This window comes from the organism of the source record quoted next, unplaced genomic scaffold, assembly GCF_019419815.1.
Source record: "Pyrus x bretschneideri cultivar Hongxiangsu unplaced genomic scaffold, Pyrus_bretschneideri_v1 Contig42, whole genome shotgun sequence".
Taxonomy (NCBI): Eukaryota; Viridiplantae; Streptophyta; class Magnoliopsida; order Rosales; family Rosaceae; genus Pyrus; species Pyrus x bretschneideri.
In genome coordinates this window covers 1,766,797-1,781,470 of record NW_025999746.1, presented here as the reverse complement: position 1 = coordinate 1,781,470, position 14,674 = coordinate 1,766,797, and the positions used below count along the sequence as shown (strand labels likewise).

General features: G+C 37.5%; 1 protein-coding gene across 2 annotated transcripts; it reads right to left on the bottom strand.

Annotated features, from left to right (window-relative positions):
- Positions 1 to 618: 618 nt before the first annotated feature.
- Positions 619 to 5,195, bottom strand: LOC103933897 (auxin response factor 9). 2 transcript variants are annotated; one of them, XM_048566656.1, is made up of 14 exons: positions 4,847 to 5,195; positions 4,643 to 4,749; positions 4,424 to 4,525; positions 4,078 to 4,134; positions 3,835 to 3,987; positions 3,636 to 3,720; positions 3,364 to 3,454; positions 3,042 to 3,206; positions 2,820 to 2,933; positions 2,648 to 2,720; positions 2,359 to 2,515; positions 1,611 to 2,236; positions 1,315 to 1,502; positions 619 to 1,188 (listed from the first exon to the last, which is right to left on the bottom strand). In XM_048566656.1, the coding sequence occupies exons 1-14, from the start codon at positions 4,860 to 4,862 to the stop codon at positions 1,059 to 1,061; spliced, it is 2,064 nt and encodes a 687-aa protein (XP_048422613.1). In that variant the 5' UTR covers positions 4,863 to 5,195; the 3' UTR covers positions 619 to 1,058. The 2 variants fall into 2 exon arrangements, with proteins under 2 accessions (XP_048422613.1, XP_009341874.2); XM_009343599.3 differs by having other exon boundaries at positions 1,620 to 2,236.
- Positions 5,196 to 14,674: the final 9,479 nt, after the last annotated feature.

The window sequence follows — 14,674 nt, the reverse complement described above, 5'->3', positions numbered from 1 at the left end:
TGCGTTTGACACTGAAAAAGCTCTAATGCCCAACAAGTTTTCGATTTGATGATTTGGGCGTCCGTGTAGGTGGGCGTAGAGAAACCCCATGGGCCAAAACCGCCATTGGAGGTCTGCTTTCTCATCGTCCATGCGTTTGGATGAAGGGTGAGCTGCAGAATGCCCGGCAGGCCATCCGGTGGGCCGCCGACTACCACCTCAAAGTTACTGCGCACCCAGGCACGATTTATATTCAGGTAGTTTATTACCCACCCACAGCATTCTTCAAATTTCTCTGTTTTTCTTCTAAAAAATAAAATATTATGAGCTATTTTTGTGGTTCTTTTGGAAGATGCGGAGGCTATAAGCTCAGTGGCATTTGGAAGAAGGATTGGCGACTCTGGTTCCATTTGTTTGGATGTGAGTAGTCAGCGAGGGACTAGAGTCTTCAGAGGTATATGCTGGTTAAGAGGGACTGAGATACTCAGGGAGCCGTGGGAAGAGGACGAACTTGGCTTGTGGCTAACAAAATTGGATATTTTGGTCGTGGTATAGGATATAAGGTTATATTAGTATTTTCACATCAATTTTTTTTTATTATTATTATCATAAACTTAAAGGTGTGATTATAATTCTATATGAGATCCAAATTTTGACTACTTTTCCAAATTTCCCAACACTATCCACCAAAACATTTCACTGCCAAAAGTACATATATTTACAACAGCATCATATGGAACAAGATACCCTAAAAACACCCAACTCCGACGACCCACCACAATGAATATTCACAGATTCCTAATCCTACCCACTACCAAACACAGGACAATGACATAATTGCCATTGCACCTTTTTTCAATTTCCAGTCAAATGTAGTCTAGCTAGCTCTAAAAAACGAGCTACCAATTAGCCGATGTCCTCTTCTCCTCCTGCTTCCAACTTCAATCTTCTCTTCCTCCTTTTTGCCCAAAAATCAAGTCTTCCCTCCCTCCCTCCCTCCACAAACAAACGACCAAAAGACCTGCCCCGAAAATCAACAAAACCAACACGTATTTAAAAAATCAACAACCTGACCGATGTTAGTCCGAGCTGATGACCGTCCCCCCTTCGACTTCTAGTGACGACATTGGAAGTTCGCAGCCTGCGCTGATTTTCTTCACGTCTTGACTCGAACAAATAAAGATCCTTTTCACCATGTCACAGAACTCCCTGCAAAGATAACGACGCAAAGGTTTTAAACTAAACAAGGAAACATGTTAGGAAAATCCAAATACAAACTCCTTGATTTTTTTTATTTTTTGATTTTTGGATTTTTTTGTAATAAAGTATACTTACGACCATGGGTCATCGCCCATAAGCATCATATCTCCTTCATTATCAGTAAAGACAATTTGCCACATGTTGCCGGGGCGAATCTGTCCCTTAATGTCAAACATCTCCTCCAGTTCATCTATAAGCTGATCATATCCTTCCAACATCGTCAAGTCCACTGCTCGGCCAACAGCTATCCCCTGCATTTGAACCTTTTGGGATATACAAACGCCATAACTCAGCACTTGAGCTCAAGACTTCAAATCTATAACATGAATACTTGATATTTCAGAATAAAAAACAAACAAAAATAATTCTACTGTGAGCACCTTGGTGCGACTTCTGGCGGAAGTAGAGCAACTCTGCTTGCTTTGTGTCTCCTTAGGTGATACTTGCAACTGTCCAGGTTTGCTTTCTTTAGAAGCCTTTGAAAGGTTAGATTTCTGGTCTGACTCAGCAGCTAACTTGTTACTAACACGTCCTTCAGTGGTTCCAGTAGATCCACTGATTGGTTGTGCAGGTGCCTTCTCCATGACAGGGAAGCATGTCGAATGACTAGTAAAGTCTATACCAAAAATTCGGCAACTAGTACCCATCTCAGTTTTCTTCTCTTTTTCAACATGGTCAAACATTGAGTCATTTTTAGGCTTTGATGAGTTTGGAGTTGAATATCCAGAGAAAACAGGCCAAGCAGAAACACTTTTACTATCCTCCATTGTTTCCTGGAACATGTGCGGAGAACCACCTGCCTGAGAAGACAACCATCCCCCATCAGTCTGAGTCCTTGGAACAGAGTTGTTATTGCTGATCACGTCAGCCTGTTGATGATGCCATACAACATGATTTTCACTTCTTTTGCCTTCAGCAGCGACACTCAGTGTTGACATATCATGGGGCTGTGTCAGCACAGAATTCCACGTAGCTGACCCTGTTGAACTCATTGCATCTAATATCCATATAAGTTAGAATATTCTAGCCCAAAAAACCTAATCCAAGGCAAAGGATAAAAAGGGGGGAAATGTTGCTGTTTAGTTGGTTACTAGGAAACAGAAAGAAAAAGGTTCCTACCTAGAGCTGGGATTTCAGTGGGTGGTCGGGGCCTTTTGTTCTTCACCACAACAGATGGTTGAGGAAGGCTCGGAATTACAGACGCCACAAAAGGTTCAATCTCCCAAGGCGATACCCTATCAGGCCTTGGAATGGATGCAGACTCATCCCAGTGAACCTGGAAGATATTTCAGAAGAGCAAATTTATGTCAGAATTTTCATTTAACGTCCAGTACAAGGAGAAGGGGAAGAAAGGAGAAAGGAACAAGATAACAAGAAAAAGAAAAGGAAACCAGTACTAAGAGTTTACTTTAAGTGACCGCCATTTTGAATCTGCCCAGTGAGGAGATATATCTTCAAGACCAACTATTGTGCCTGAAAACCTGGAAAAATGAAAGAACATAGAACAAAATACATTAGAAAGCCCATAAACAAATTAAACCGAGTAAACATGCTATAGCACTGCTGCATTTGACTTCTACCTTCTCTCAGGAGCATCCTCCCCCTCAAACCTCATTTTGAACCTCATTCCGACTGAAAACTTATTGTTGACAGCCTCCAAATACTTGTTCAAACCGATAATGAACTGACTTGTCCTGGACATTTCAAAAGGAAATCAAGATATAGACCATGAGAAATCCTGTGTTAAATGATTCAGCGCAACAAACATTTTAAATTCTGTAGGTTAATATAATACGACATACCTTGGCTTATAGTACACGACAAAAAGAGTTTGGGTTGCAACTGCATGAGATGCAGTTGCGAGAACCCCTACGTGCATGCTTTGACTCGAGATCACTGATGATGGCATGCTGCTTTGTTGACGAGCAAGACGTCTAACTCCAACACGTAACTCCCCGTTGCCCCCTCTAGGAAACCAATTTTCTACAGATTAGTGAATGTTTGACTGAAAAATATACATGCCTCACGTACGATATGCAAAATTCAATTTTCCAGGCTACATTGTTAAATTTAGTTGACAAAAACAGTAAGAGAGAAGGGACAAGGACAAATGGCAATGTTTACCTGAGAAATACAAAGGAATCCCCGGCACTTAATCTCTTGGAGGTGACAAAAGTACTCCATCCCGTTGTAAGCAAGTGCCTCCGTGGTTGACCTGTTCAGTTAATCACAGATAGATGAACCGTGAGCAACAATCGATAAAGTTAATTGATACATCATTCACCATGTTTGAATTTTTTTCATACAAGATGTCCAACTCATGATCTCCTCCTAATAATTATGAAATCCCGCATTTGGGACAATTGCAAGAGTGCAGGGAAAATGAAGTACATCACCTCTGAAAATATGCTTAAATCGCCACTCGTAACCATGAAGATCCTTGGCAACCAATTCCTGAGTTGGGGTTGCCTGGGTCATGTCCTGAAAAAGAAATTGACCCATGGTGAAAAGGTACAGACATGAAATCAAATGAAAGAAATAATGAGACCAAGAAAGAACAGCCAAAACAAAAGCTAGAATAGAAAATACATATACCAGTGCAGGAAGGCATTCAGTGGCGTGTTTCCGGAGAACAGAAAACCCGCCATGGGTGCTTGTATCAGAGGCAGTTAAGACCTTGCAGAATGAGTGAACTGCAGGTTTTTGAGGTTCTGGAAGGCATGGATCAGGACTAGTAGGCTCCGTTTGCTAAACATATAAACGTATTAATGTTAATAATGACAAAGAAATATTGCTCAGACAGCGAAAATCTAATCAGGAAGTTCATTTGGTTCTTACATTTGCATCCGGGATTAAAGTAATCTGTGCATAAACCTCATCTGTTTCCTGCTCAGCCTACAATTGTAGACAACTAAAGGTAAGATACAGAACAATTTCACAAATTATTCCCAACATGTTTGGTTACTGAGAAAATCCAGGAAATTGAAGATATAAATTTTAAAAATTTTAAAGTTGAAGACTTTCCAATCATTACACCCCCTAATCAGCTGGAGATGAAATCAGCTAACAAATCCAGCTGATCTGAGTTATCATTTTCCATGAATCAGAAACAAAAGTTTTCTACTTCCAATCTTCCATTTTCTCAGCAACCAAACACAAATTAAAGAAAACAAAGAGGAAATACCAATAGGGTCACGTTAACAACGCGGCAAATAATCTTCGGGGGAAGATTGAACTGCGGAATCCCTTGATTCAGTTCCTGATTTGTTGGTGTTGACGCCTCCAGCTAAAACATAAGCCCCAAAAATAGCAAAAAAACCTTCAATTTCGACGAAAAGATTATAATCCCATAAGCAGAAACACAAAATTAAATAAAAATAAAAAAGGAAGATGGAAAACTCACTTGTTCCATGTGCCCCTGTGGAAAGTAGAAGACTCTCTCCTGGACGCGAGGCACATCGACTAGTGGGCCCGCGCAGGCCTTCCATAGCTCCGGATACAGATCGCCGCCTGCAAAACAAAACACCCAAACAAAAATGGGAAGGAAAAAAGGTTTAATTTTCCGGGAAAATCCGAGAAAGTGTGAGAAAACCAACAGCCATTTCACCTTCCCGATTCGCCATCGTTGAAGTCGTACCCTCCCGAGTCAACAAATTTCACAATTGCCACAACAAAAGCTCAGATAATCTCTCGATTCTGATTCTCTCTCTCTGTCGCTGTCTCTGTCTGTGTCTCTCTCTCTCTCTCTTTCTCTCTCTCTCTCTTCGGTCTAAGCAGACATAGCTGAGCTGAATGTATAGATATAATTAAGCACACTAATGACTCCTTAATGAGCCGTTAATACGATTTTAATCACACAAAGCTCCCACCACTTCCACTCTTTCTCGCTTCACACACTCTTCGTGTAACGATCGCTGATCGATAAGAACCGTTACGCCGAAACCACCAAACCGTTACAATACCGCTATCTCTGCTCGGAAAACCGCCTCTCTCCCTCCCTCTCTCTCAAAAAACTCTCACACCCCCCTCTCTCTCCAAAAACACTCTCACACCTCTCGACAGGAAATCCAGTAGAAGAAAACGCCGTTACAGAGGATCCCAAATCGCTTTGCGCGCGTCTTATTATACGCGACTTTGTGTTGGATTTAACTCTGACCCTCTCTCCTCCCTCCACTGTTCTCTCTCCTCCTTTCTGTGTAACTGAACTAACCGTAGTTAGAGGATTAACAGGAGGGTGGGTTAACCGGACGGAAAGGTGGGGCTCTGCGGGGTGTAAAGGAGCAGAAACACAACGGCGTTTCGAAACGGCCGGTTTTTTTTATAAAAAAAAGTTTTAATACATAATGTATTATATAAATAATGTTATAAAGACCAAATGATATAGTTGTGAATAATTGAATTACATTAACTTTGGTTAACGTACTTATTTTTTAGTACTGACGTGTCATTTGGTTTTTAAATTGGTTTACCACGCATTACCCTATTTATACTATGCAATGGAGGAATTGACAAGTCTGGCAATATGGTAATCATAATAATTTAGTTCAAATTCATCTTTAACAACAATCGACTTTAAAACATGTTACTTATAATATCGGTAAATTGTAATACTAAATAAAATAAGGATTAAGTACTATAAACCCATACCTTTCAATGTCATTCTAAATTGGTCTCAACATTTTTAAACATTACAAACAAGTACACAACCTATTGAAAATTTCACATTCGTTAAGCCCCAATTAAATTTCTGTTAAATTAAGTAGGGCTTACATTGTCTCCTACATAAATACAAGGTCAAGGAGAATGACTTCTACTAAATAACGGTCACCATCACTCCCTTCAGACCATCACCCCCCTCTTGATCTTCATTTTTATTTTCCATTTTATTGTGAAATTTGTTTATTTTATTTTTTAACTTTTCATCTTCATATTTTTAAGTTATTATTATTATTTTAGTGTTCAAGTAAGCAAATAAGTGTAACCTATTCTTGCCACATGTACATTTAATGGAAAAATTAATTGGATGTTTGAAATATTTAAAAATGTTGAGACAAAATTGAAATGACACTAATAAGTTTGGGGATTTTTTTAAACAATGATATTATCTACATTATGGGAAAGGGGGTGGGCTTTGCCTCACAATGGGCTAACAATAATGTGGTTCAAATTCGTCTTTGGCGAGAATCGAACCTAACCTCTCACTTACAAATGAAAAGGAATACTATTAGACCGTAGTACTAAATAGCAAAAAAATTTGGGGATTTAGGTACTTAATAAATAGTGAATTTTCATTATCAATGATTCATGTGATGTGAAGGGCGCTTAGGGATGCGTGTGGTTTGGGATATTGGAGAGATGTTAAGTCGGGTGTGTCATTCCATTTGTTGTCGTCCCTTTTGTTGTCTGCTCCGAAGCAGGCAACAGGGTTGGCTCGAGTTAACCCATGGAGCTGAATTTTTATTTATTTAATTTATTTTTTGTTAATTTAACTTTTGGCTTGATAATTACATTACATGCCACTAGGTAATGAGGGTGGGACCCCCGAAACACGTGGTGACTATTTGGGTCTTGATTGGGTTTTAATCATCTTTTCTTTGTCCCCAGACAATATGTGAGCGCTTCAGGGTTCCATGGCGATGTGTAATTTACCCTTCTTATTTTAACTCCCACTTAATCTTTTTCCTATCTGACTATGATGATGTGGCAACATTTTTGTTTAGGCCTAATTGGATTGTTAGTTCATGTGGTGATAAGATAGTTGCAAGATAGCTCATGTGGTTACAAAATTAGGATTTAAGCTTTTATGGTGAAGTTTGTTAGGATTTAAGCCCAAAATTGAAAATTTCGTCAACTATCCGTTAATTATTAGCACATAAGGTTCACATGTGAGACTAAAAAGATAAAGTTAGTCTCACATGTAAGCCCCACGTGCTAACAATTAATGGAGAGTTTCGTTTTAGCTTAATATGTATGGCTCACGTGCTAATAATTAACAGAGAGTTGACGGAATTTTTAATTTTGGGAATAAATCCTAACAAACTTCACCATGAGGGCATAAATCCTATTTTTTTATCACTTGGACTATCTTCCAACTACCCTATCACCACGGGACTATTAATCGAATTAAACCTTTCGTTTACAATTTTGAATGCAAAACTACATTTCAATTGATCAAATAAAAAAAACTACTACATTTTACCGTGAAGTTAAAATCGGAATATACAACAGGTTGCATTAAGATGACAATTCTACGAGTTAAACTTCATAACCGTGAATAGCCATTCGAATGGGGTGAATTTGGGATGAAATTCGACTATTTTTCGGACATGAGAAAAAAACTTGAATGTTATTTGATTAGGGTTTCATATATGGTTATAGAAGTCCCCCTATTCGTATCCGTCCCTAAATATGCCCCAGATATACAATATATTAAAATATAATATGTATTTGTATTCACAATTATTGAAATTATTTGATAATTTGTTTCATCTTTCTCCCATGGTGGTTGTTGTATTTGCTTTTGTCATCTCTTCTATTCTTTCATTGGACCAATTTGTTTTAATTTGCTATCATATTTGACTTATCATAAACACCTCCAGAATGTATTGTTATGTTTTGATGATTTGGGTGTGGATATTAATGACGAAATTAGTATTTAATAAATTATAATGTATCAGTTGAACAAATAATTTTTTTGCATTGACGAACATGGATATAACCGTTAATCGATGGAGAATCTGGTACTCAGTGGGTATCATTATAGATAATCTCCAATGGTTAATTTGCGGTTATGAATTGGTTAGTTTTCGTAGTTATTGGGATAGATATGACATTTCCGTCTCAAACCAAACCGTTATCATCCCTAGATTTCTCATTTGAACTTGAGAAAATTTATGTGGAGGGATCAATGTGACGACCCATCCCTAAATTTCTAGGTAATTTCTCCCCGAGTGTATAAATTGACATTTCTGCCCTGGTTGGCAATGTGACGTGGATGTAGCATTGAGCGTTTATTTTATTTTCCTAGTAGCGTAATTAAATAGTGCCCATCGTATGAACGTGTGTGCGCGAGTTAGCCCAAATCGGAGTTATAACAAAAAAGTTACGCTCAGTCAAAGTACATTAACAGCGGGTAGAATTATACACGCGTGCGTGTCAATGCTAGAAACATTGTTTTTGATAAGGGGATAGATTTCATAATCTGAAAGATGTACAAACCTTATCATTTTCTTCTTTTAAAAATTGTCCTGTGTGCCCTCAAATCCCTCACATTCACTCATTTTTCCCTAAAACCCTCACAACCAATCAGATGCTCTCCTCACACCTCTCCCTCAATTAGAAAATACTCCCTCACTCTCTCTTTTCTCCTTCTCTCTCTCCCACACCCGTGACTCTCTCCCTTCTGCAATACACACACACCATCATCAAAACTTACAGGTCGAACTCAAAAACACCATTATTGTACTCATCTCAAACCCGCGAACCCAGCCGTACCAGCCAATGATGAAATGCTCAAGTCTCAGGCCGAGTTACAAGGTTTTAAGACGTAGTGAAGCTTCTACATAACTCCCTAGGGTCCCTAGACTAGGTTTCGAGTCGAGTTGACATCGAAACAAGCAAGTTCAAGGAGTTGAGTTTTAGGCCGAGACTTTCAAGGCATTTTCAGGCCATTTCCTATCTATTTTTTGGACTTTTGAAAGGTACAATCTTGTTCTACTCTTCATAAGCTTCATTTCCATATAAAGTACATCAAAAATGGTTGAGAAATGAAGAAGATATGAAGCTTTGAAAATTTTCACAATTTCCAGCGAAAATTTCCAGTTTCCTTCGAAACCAGACGGCGGTGGACGGCAGCGACTTGCGGAAGCTCACCGAAGAAGACGAAGAATTCTATCAAAGTTGACAGAATATTCTAACGGCGTCAAGTAACTCCGTTACTATTTAACCGAATATTCCGTCAATTTTGACGGAATATTTCTAACGTCTGTCAGTCTCTGTCAGGTACGTGGCCTGCGCATGGGACTACGTGTAGCTTTGGGCTAGGAGGCACGTGAAGGCATGTCCGGCCTCTGGCCGATGAGTGCTTGACATATACGGGTCCGTGATTTCGTGTAGATCATTTTCGTATATTCAAACCTTCTGTTTGAGCGAAGTATGAAAGATTTACCTAGCCCTTTTGAATATGTCCTATTTACTTTATTAGTTTAGTTATTTCACATATAGGTGAAAATTATCCCAAAGATGTATGAGTCAAGCGAGGCTAGGTTACAATCCGACCACGTACCAGTGAATGGGCATTTTCTTTTCATATATATATATATATATGTAAACCTTATAGTTTCCACAAATGCTTTTGAATTGATTTATGCATATCATGCCACTGTTGTTTTTGGATTGATATTACGCCTATTATGCCATCATTAAAGATGTTATAAGAAATGTTATAATGCTATGGAACGCTAAAACAATCCTACGGGATGAACAGGTAAGTTTGCATTGTTGACTAGAATTATTGAATGGGTATGGCATGTTTATATTTATGTAGTATGCTCATCATTGCTGCACCTCGGTGTTAATGCTCACCCGGGGCCAGTGCTAGTCTTTCACGTGTATGTTCATCTCTGCACAACACGCTCGCCTTAGATCCAAGTAGGTGTTAGTCATGTCGTACAGGTTGCATTAGACAACTCCGACTCGTAGGTGACCGCGATTATCGCTAGTCTTCACATGATTGTAGCACTAGAGCGTATTTATACATTACACCACATTCATGTTCATGTCAGAAACTATCTACATGAATTCATGTGCTAGCATAGATTGATGAGCAACCTGTTTTCATTATGCTATTGTTAAGATATTGTAGTTTGGCATATTTCTAGCATCATTGTTATTTACAGTTGTTTTCATACTTATACATAGTATGATTTTCTGGAAACTATCATGATATACAGCGAGGGGTTAGTATGTTCAAAAAATAAATGTGTTTTATAAACCTTTGTTTTTCTGCCCACTTACCCTTCTGTTTTTCGCCCTCTGGGTCTTAGACAGCCAAATTCTCTATGGCATACAAGGAAACTCCGGCAAGTTCTGACATATCTAAATAAATGTAGGGAGCCTTTCTTGGTTGTGTATTAAGCACTATATTTAGTTCCAATTGCACTCTTTTGTTACCTGTGCTCTGAATATTTGTATTCTATGGGTTTTACCCACTATTGCGCACCCACTTTATTAGCTAAATAAGTTCTAGCTTTAGTTTTAAATTATTCACATTCTTTCATCACTTATAGTTTTGATTACGTCACCCTCGAGTGACAGCCAGCATGCCTCAACTTTGGTCGGGGTATGTCAATCAATGTCAGGAGAAAAATACCAATAAAGCAGTATAAGCACGTGGTTAGTTATCCCACTCTTGTAGGGATGGCAATTCAAACCATTAAACTCGATAACCATAGATAACCACCCGAATGAAATGGATTTGGGGATGAAAATTCAATTATATTTCGGATATGGTGAAAACCTGAAAATATCATTCGGTTATGGTTACGGATATGGTTATAGGAGTCTCCGATTTGTATCCATCCGCAAAACCGCTCAGAATAATACATATTATATATATGTATATATACACACACACACAATATTTTACATATAATAAATATATTGTATAATACATATGTATATTCACCAAACCCATTACTTCGAGAATTACAAAAGTTGCATTTTGTGAGAAAATTCAAAAGTTTTGAATCAAAACCAATAAGAATCCAATGATGCTTATGGGAGAGATCAAACATAAGCCAACATCATCAATGTATCTATTATATTAAATTGACAAAATTAGTATCTATTATATTATAATACCTCAATTGAACTAATATATTTTTGGTATTGACGAAAATGAATATAACCATTAACCGATGGAGAATTCATTACCCGGTGGGTATGGTTATGGATAATCTCTTATGGTTAATTGGTGGTTATGGATATAGTTAATTTTCGGGATTATGTAGGATGGATACAACATTTTCGTCCCCTAACCAAACCGTTGCCATCTGTACACTCTTCCAATAGATGAGTTATTTTGTTTGAAAACATTTAATTGGATTAACAAATTAATTGGATAATACTGGAGACACCAAATTCATGCATCAAATTGATACACTAAATAATATGGTACATTCCATACTACACAAATTTTAAGTACAATTATTATCAACTTCCAATTTCAACTAAAGCATAAATTTAATTAGTATCACGTTATTTGGTGTGCGTATGATTATTGATTTACCTTAATTATGACGAGACAACAATTTGGTTTTTAATTTTAAAAGGGGCTACATCTAAGTTAGTATCATTTCGCTCAAGAAAAGCTTGATGGTGTGCCCCATATAATGTTTAGTAAGTGTTGTTCAGTTAAAACATGTCAGGTTTAAAAAAAATTAAATTATAAATAAAAATTTGTTATTACGTGTTATGTTTTAATAGGATAGTACATGTGACTCAATATTTCATATGTATATATATTATAGCGAACGTGCATGTCACCCAATGTAACAAGAGCGATTCCCACCAAAAATAATTTTTCCTTTTTATTTTAATGATCTTATTAGGGAGAAGATAATAAGAATCAAAGTTTGACAATCAAATGACTTGTATCCTCCTTTGAGTTGGTGGAATGAAATCATGTTTTTAGAGAAACAAATTTTACAGCAAATGATATTTGCTTCTTTAAGGCATAATATTAGTAGCATGTGTGTTTGGGATGGCTTATTCCCTCCAAGCCAAAAACACTCTTCAGTTTGATTCCAGAGATCTTGGATATTTCCGAGGCTTATTTTTAATTTAATTCCTTTTCTTGCTTCAAAAAAGATTAATAATCATAGTAAACTGTAAAAAGGATGAAGAGAAAGCATGCATGTTACGTCAGATAAGGGTTTGCTTTTCCTCTCCCCTCTCTATGAAGAACAACGAAATGGAAGAAAAAATGCCCACCTTTGACTTATTTAAACAAGTTAATTACTAGTCTTAAGTAGTCTTCCTCTCCCTACTTTGCATCTTTTAACAACTTAAGCAACTCTCCGTCCCCCTTACCAGAATATATCTTATCATATATGAATATTTTGAATTATGATTTTAATCAAATTAATATCCAAGATGCCTTTTACACACACTTTATATGCTCTCTCTTAATCATCAATTAGTTTATTAATCCAATCTTTTTGAACGTCATACATAATCTTCTTTCTTCTTTGTGGGTAAGATTTGTTATTGATCATACCATATATAAGTATTACGTGCATTTTGTCAAATAAAAAAGAAAAAAGTATTATGTACATGGGCACAAACTTATTGTATAACATGTCATCATTTTATGGTCAAATATGCTACTAAGATGTCATTACAACATATATGACCATCAGATAGTGATAGTATTATACATTTATAGGTATCTTAATCAAATCCAAAACTATAACCATAAGTTGATTGATATGTATATATTGATAGATTGTAAATGTTTTTCTTTTCCTTTCAAATTTTGGGTCCTTGACTTGTTGCAATTACTACCATCAATTTATCTTCATACATCTTGTCACTTTGAGCGGGTTCTTCAATGTACACCAAGCCTCGGGGTTACCATGACTATCCATTAGAAGTGTGGAAAACGTAATTATTAATAATATTTTGTAGTAAATGAGATATGTTATTTATTTTACTTCATACATTTGAAACAAAGAAATGAAAATGAAAATACTCATCCTTTTCCTCCCACTCCTCCATAGGCCAAGTTAGTTTTTAGTGTGGTCGCATCACGGTGTAATGTTATAATTTTACTCGAATTATAACGTGTATCTATTTTTTAATACCACAACCACTCTTCATAACATATCAACAATATTGTCCTTTTGTATAATAAAATTTGAATTAGAAAGGCATCACCACTCACAAATTTATCTCATCGGCCACCATGCATAGCCCCCTTCTCAGTGTTTCGCCGTGGCGTTGTGCCGTTGCTTGGCCTGCAAGATTTGGATATATCATTGTCAAATCGATCGATAAGGGTCATCTACGTACTCAATTAAATAAAAGGAAAAACAAAAGTTATTTCAAGTTTGAAGTTAAACATGTGTTGGCGACTGAAAGTTAAATGTAGCAATAAGGAAGTGGGTGCGTAATTGTGTCATTGTGCGCATATCCGATAGAGAGATTAAGAAATCCCTACAAATAATGGGTTTCTAAGTGCGAGAGAAAATAATTAATTACACTATACTCTTTTTGGCAAAGGTCACATATTAAAAAAGGATTATATATATCTCAATCAAACAGTGTAAGAAGAAAAGAGACCAACGTTGTGCTTCACTCTTGTATTAAACAACCCTAACCATGATCATTGTTAACGTGAATTGCTTTGGTGAATAGAGTATTATTTATTAGGGCAAAAGATTGTTTACTACCCTTATATTTCGTGGTTTTCAACATTTAGTACATCAAGTTTTTTTCGTCCCAGAGTCATACCTAAAGTGTAAATTTTGGGACAGTCTCATACATTCGTTAGTCAAACTGTTAAATCTCCCGTTAACTGTGATGTGGTGCCCATATAGACAATGACTGGACGCCACATGCCATCCACATGGAAATTAAAAATGAATTATTTTATAAAATAAAATCAAATATTTATATAATAATAAAATATAAAATAAAAAAACCTTCATCTTCCCTATATCCCACTCGTGCCCACCCTCCCATCACCCACCTCTTCGTCTTCCCCAAATCCCACCCTCATTCGCACTTAGCGAGCCTCAATCAAACCCTCTAAAATGTCCAATCTGCAACTAAAGACTTCATTCACCCTCCCCGCCACCCTCACTTCCCAACCCCTTCCCTCATTCTCCCTCCCTCATTCTCTTTACTGCACCTACCTCCCTGCTGAAGTCCCAACAGAGCAGCACCTCCAGGTCCCACTCCGCTCACTCTTCTTGCCAAAAACCGACCTCGACCCACGTCGTCGCCGCTTCTTCGCGCTAGCTCTTTCACTATGCTTTTGGAACTTCCACCCACCCATACTTCTCCACCTATCGCCAGAACCCGACCCCCCAACCCATAGTTGTTTTTATCCTTCCTTATAGTGCTTTGCTCTGCTTTTTGGGTTTTGGACTTTCAAAACCATCAAACACCCAAAAAATGACCAAATTTTGAATCCAACACGCAAATTCAATCCTAGCTTATCCTCAAATCAAAACCCACCAAATTCTTCAAGATTTCGACCAAACGAGTCGCACGCCCAGCACAATGACGCTACCACCTCTCCGAGCACCCCCACATTGTCGAAATCTGCCATCACCATTTGGTTTGGATTTCAACCGCGACGGCGAGAAATCGAAGTCGAAGCCTAATGGGTCGAAAATATTTTAGGGATTAGGGTTTTTCATGCTGGGTT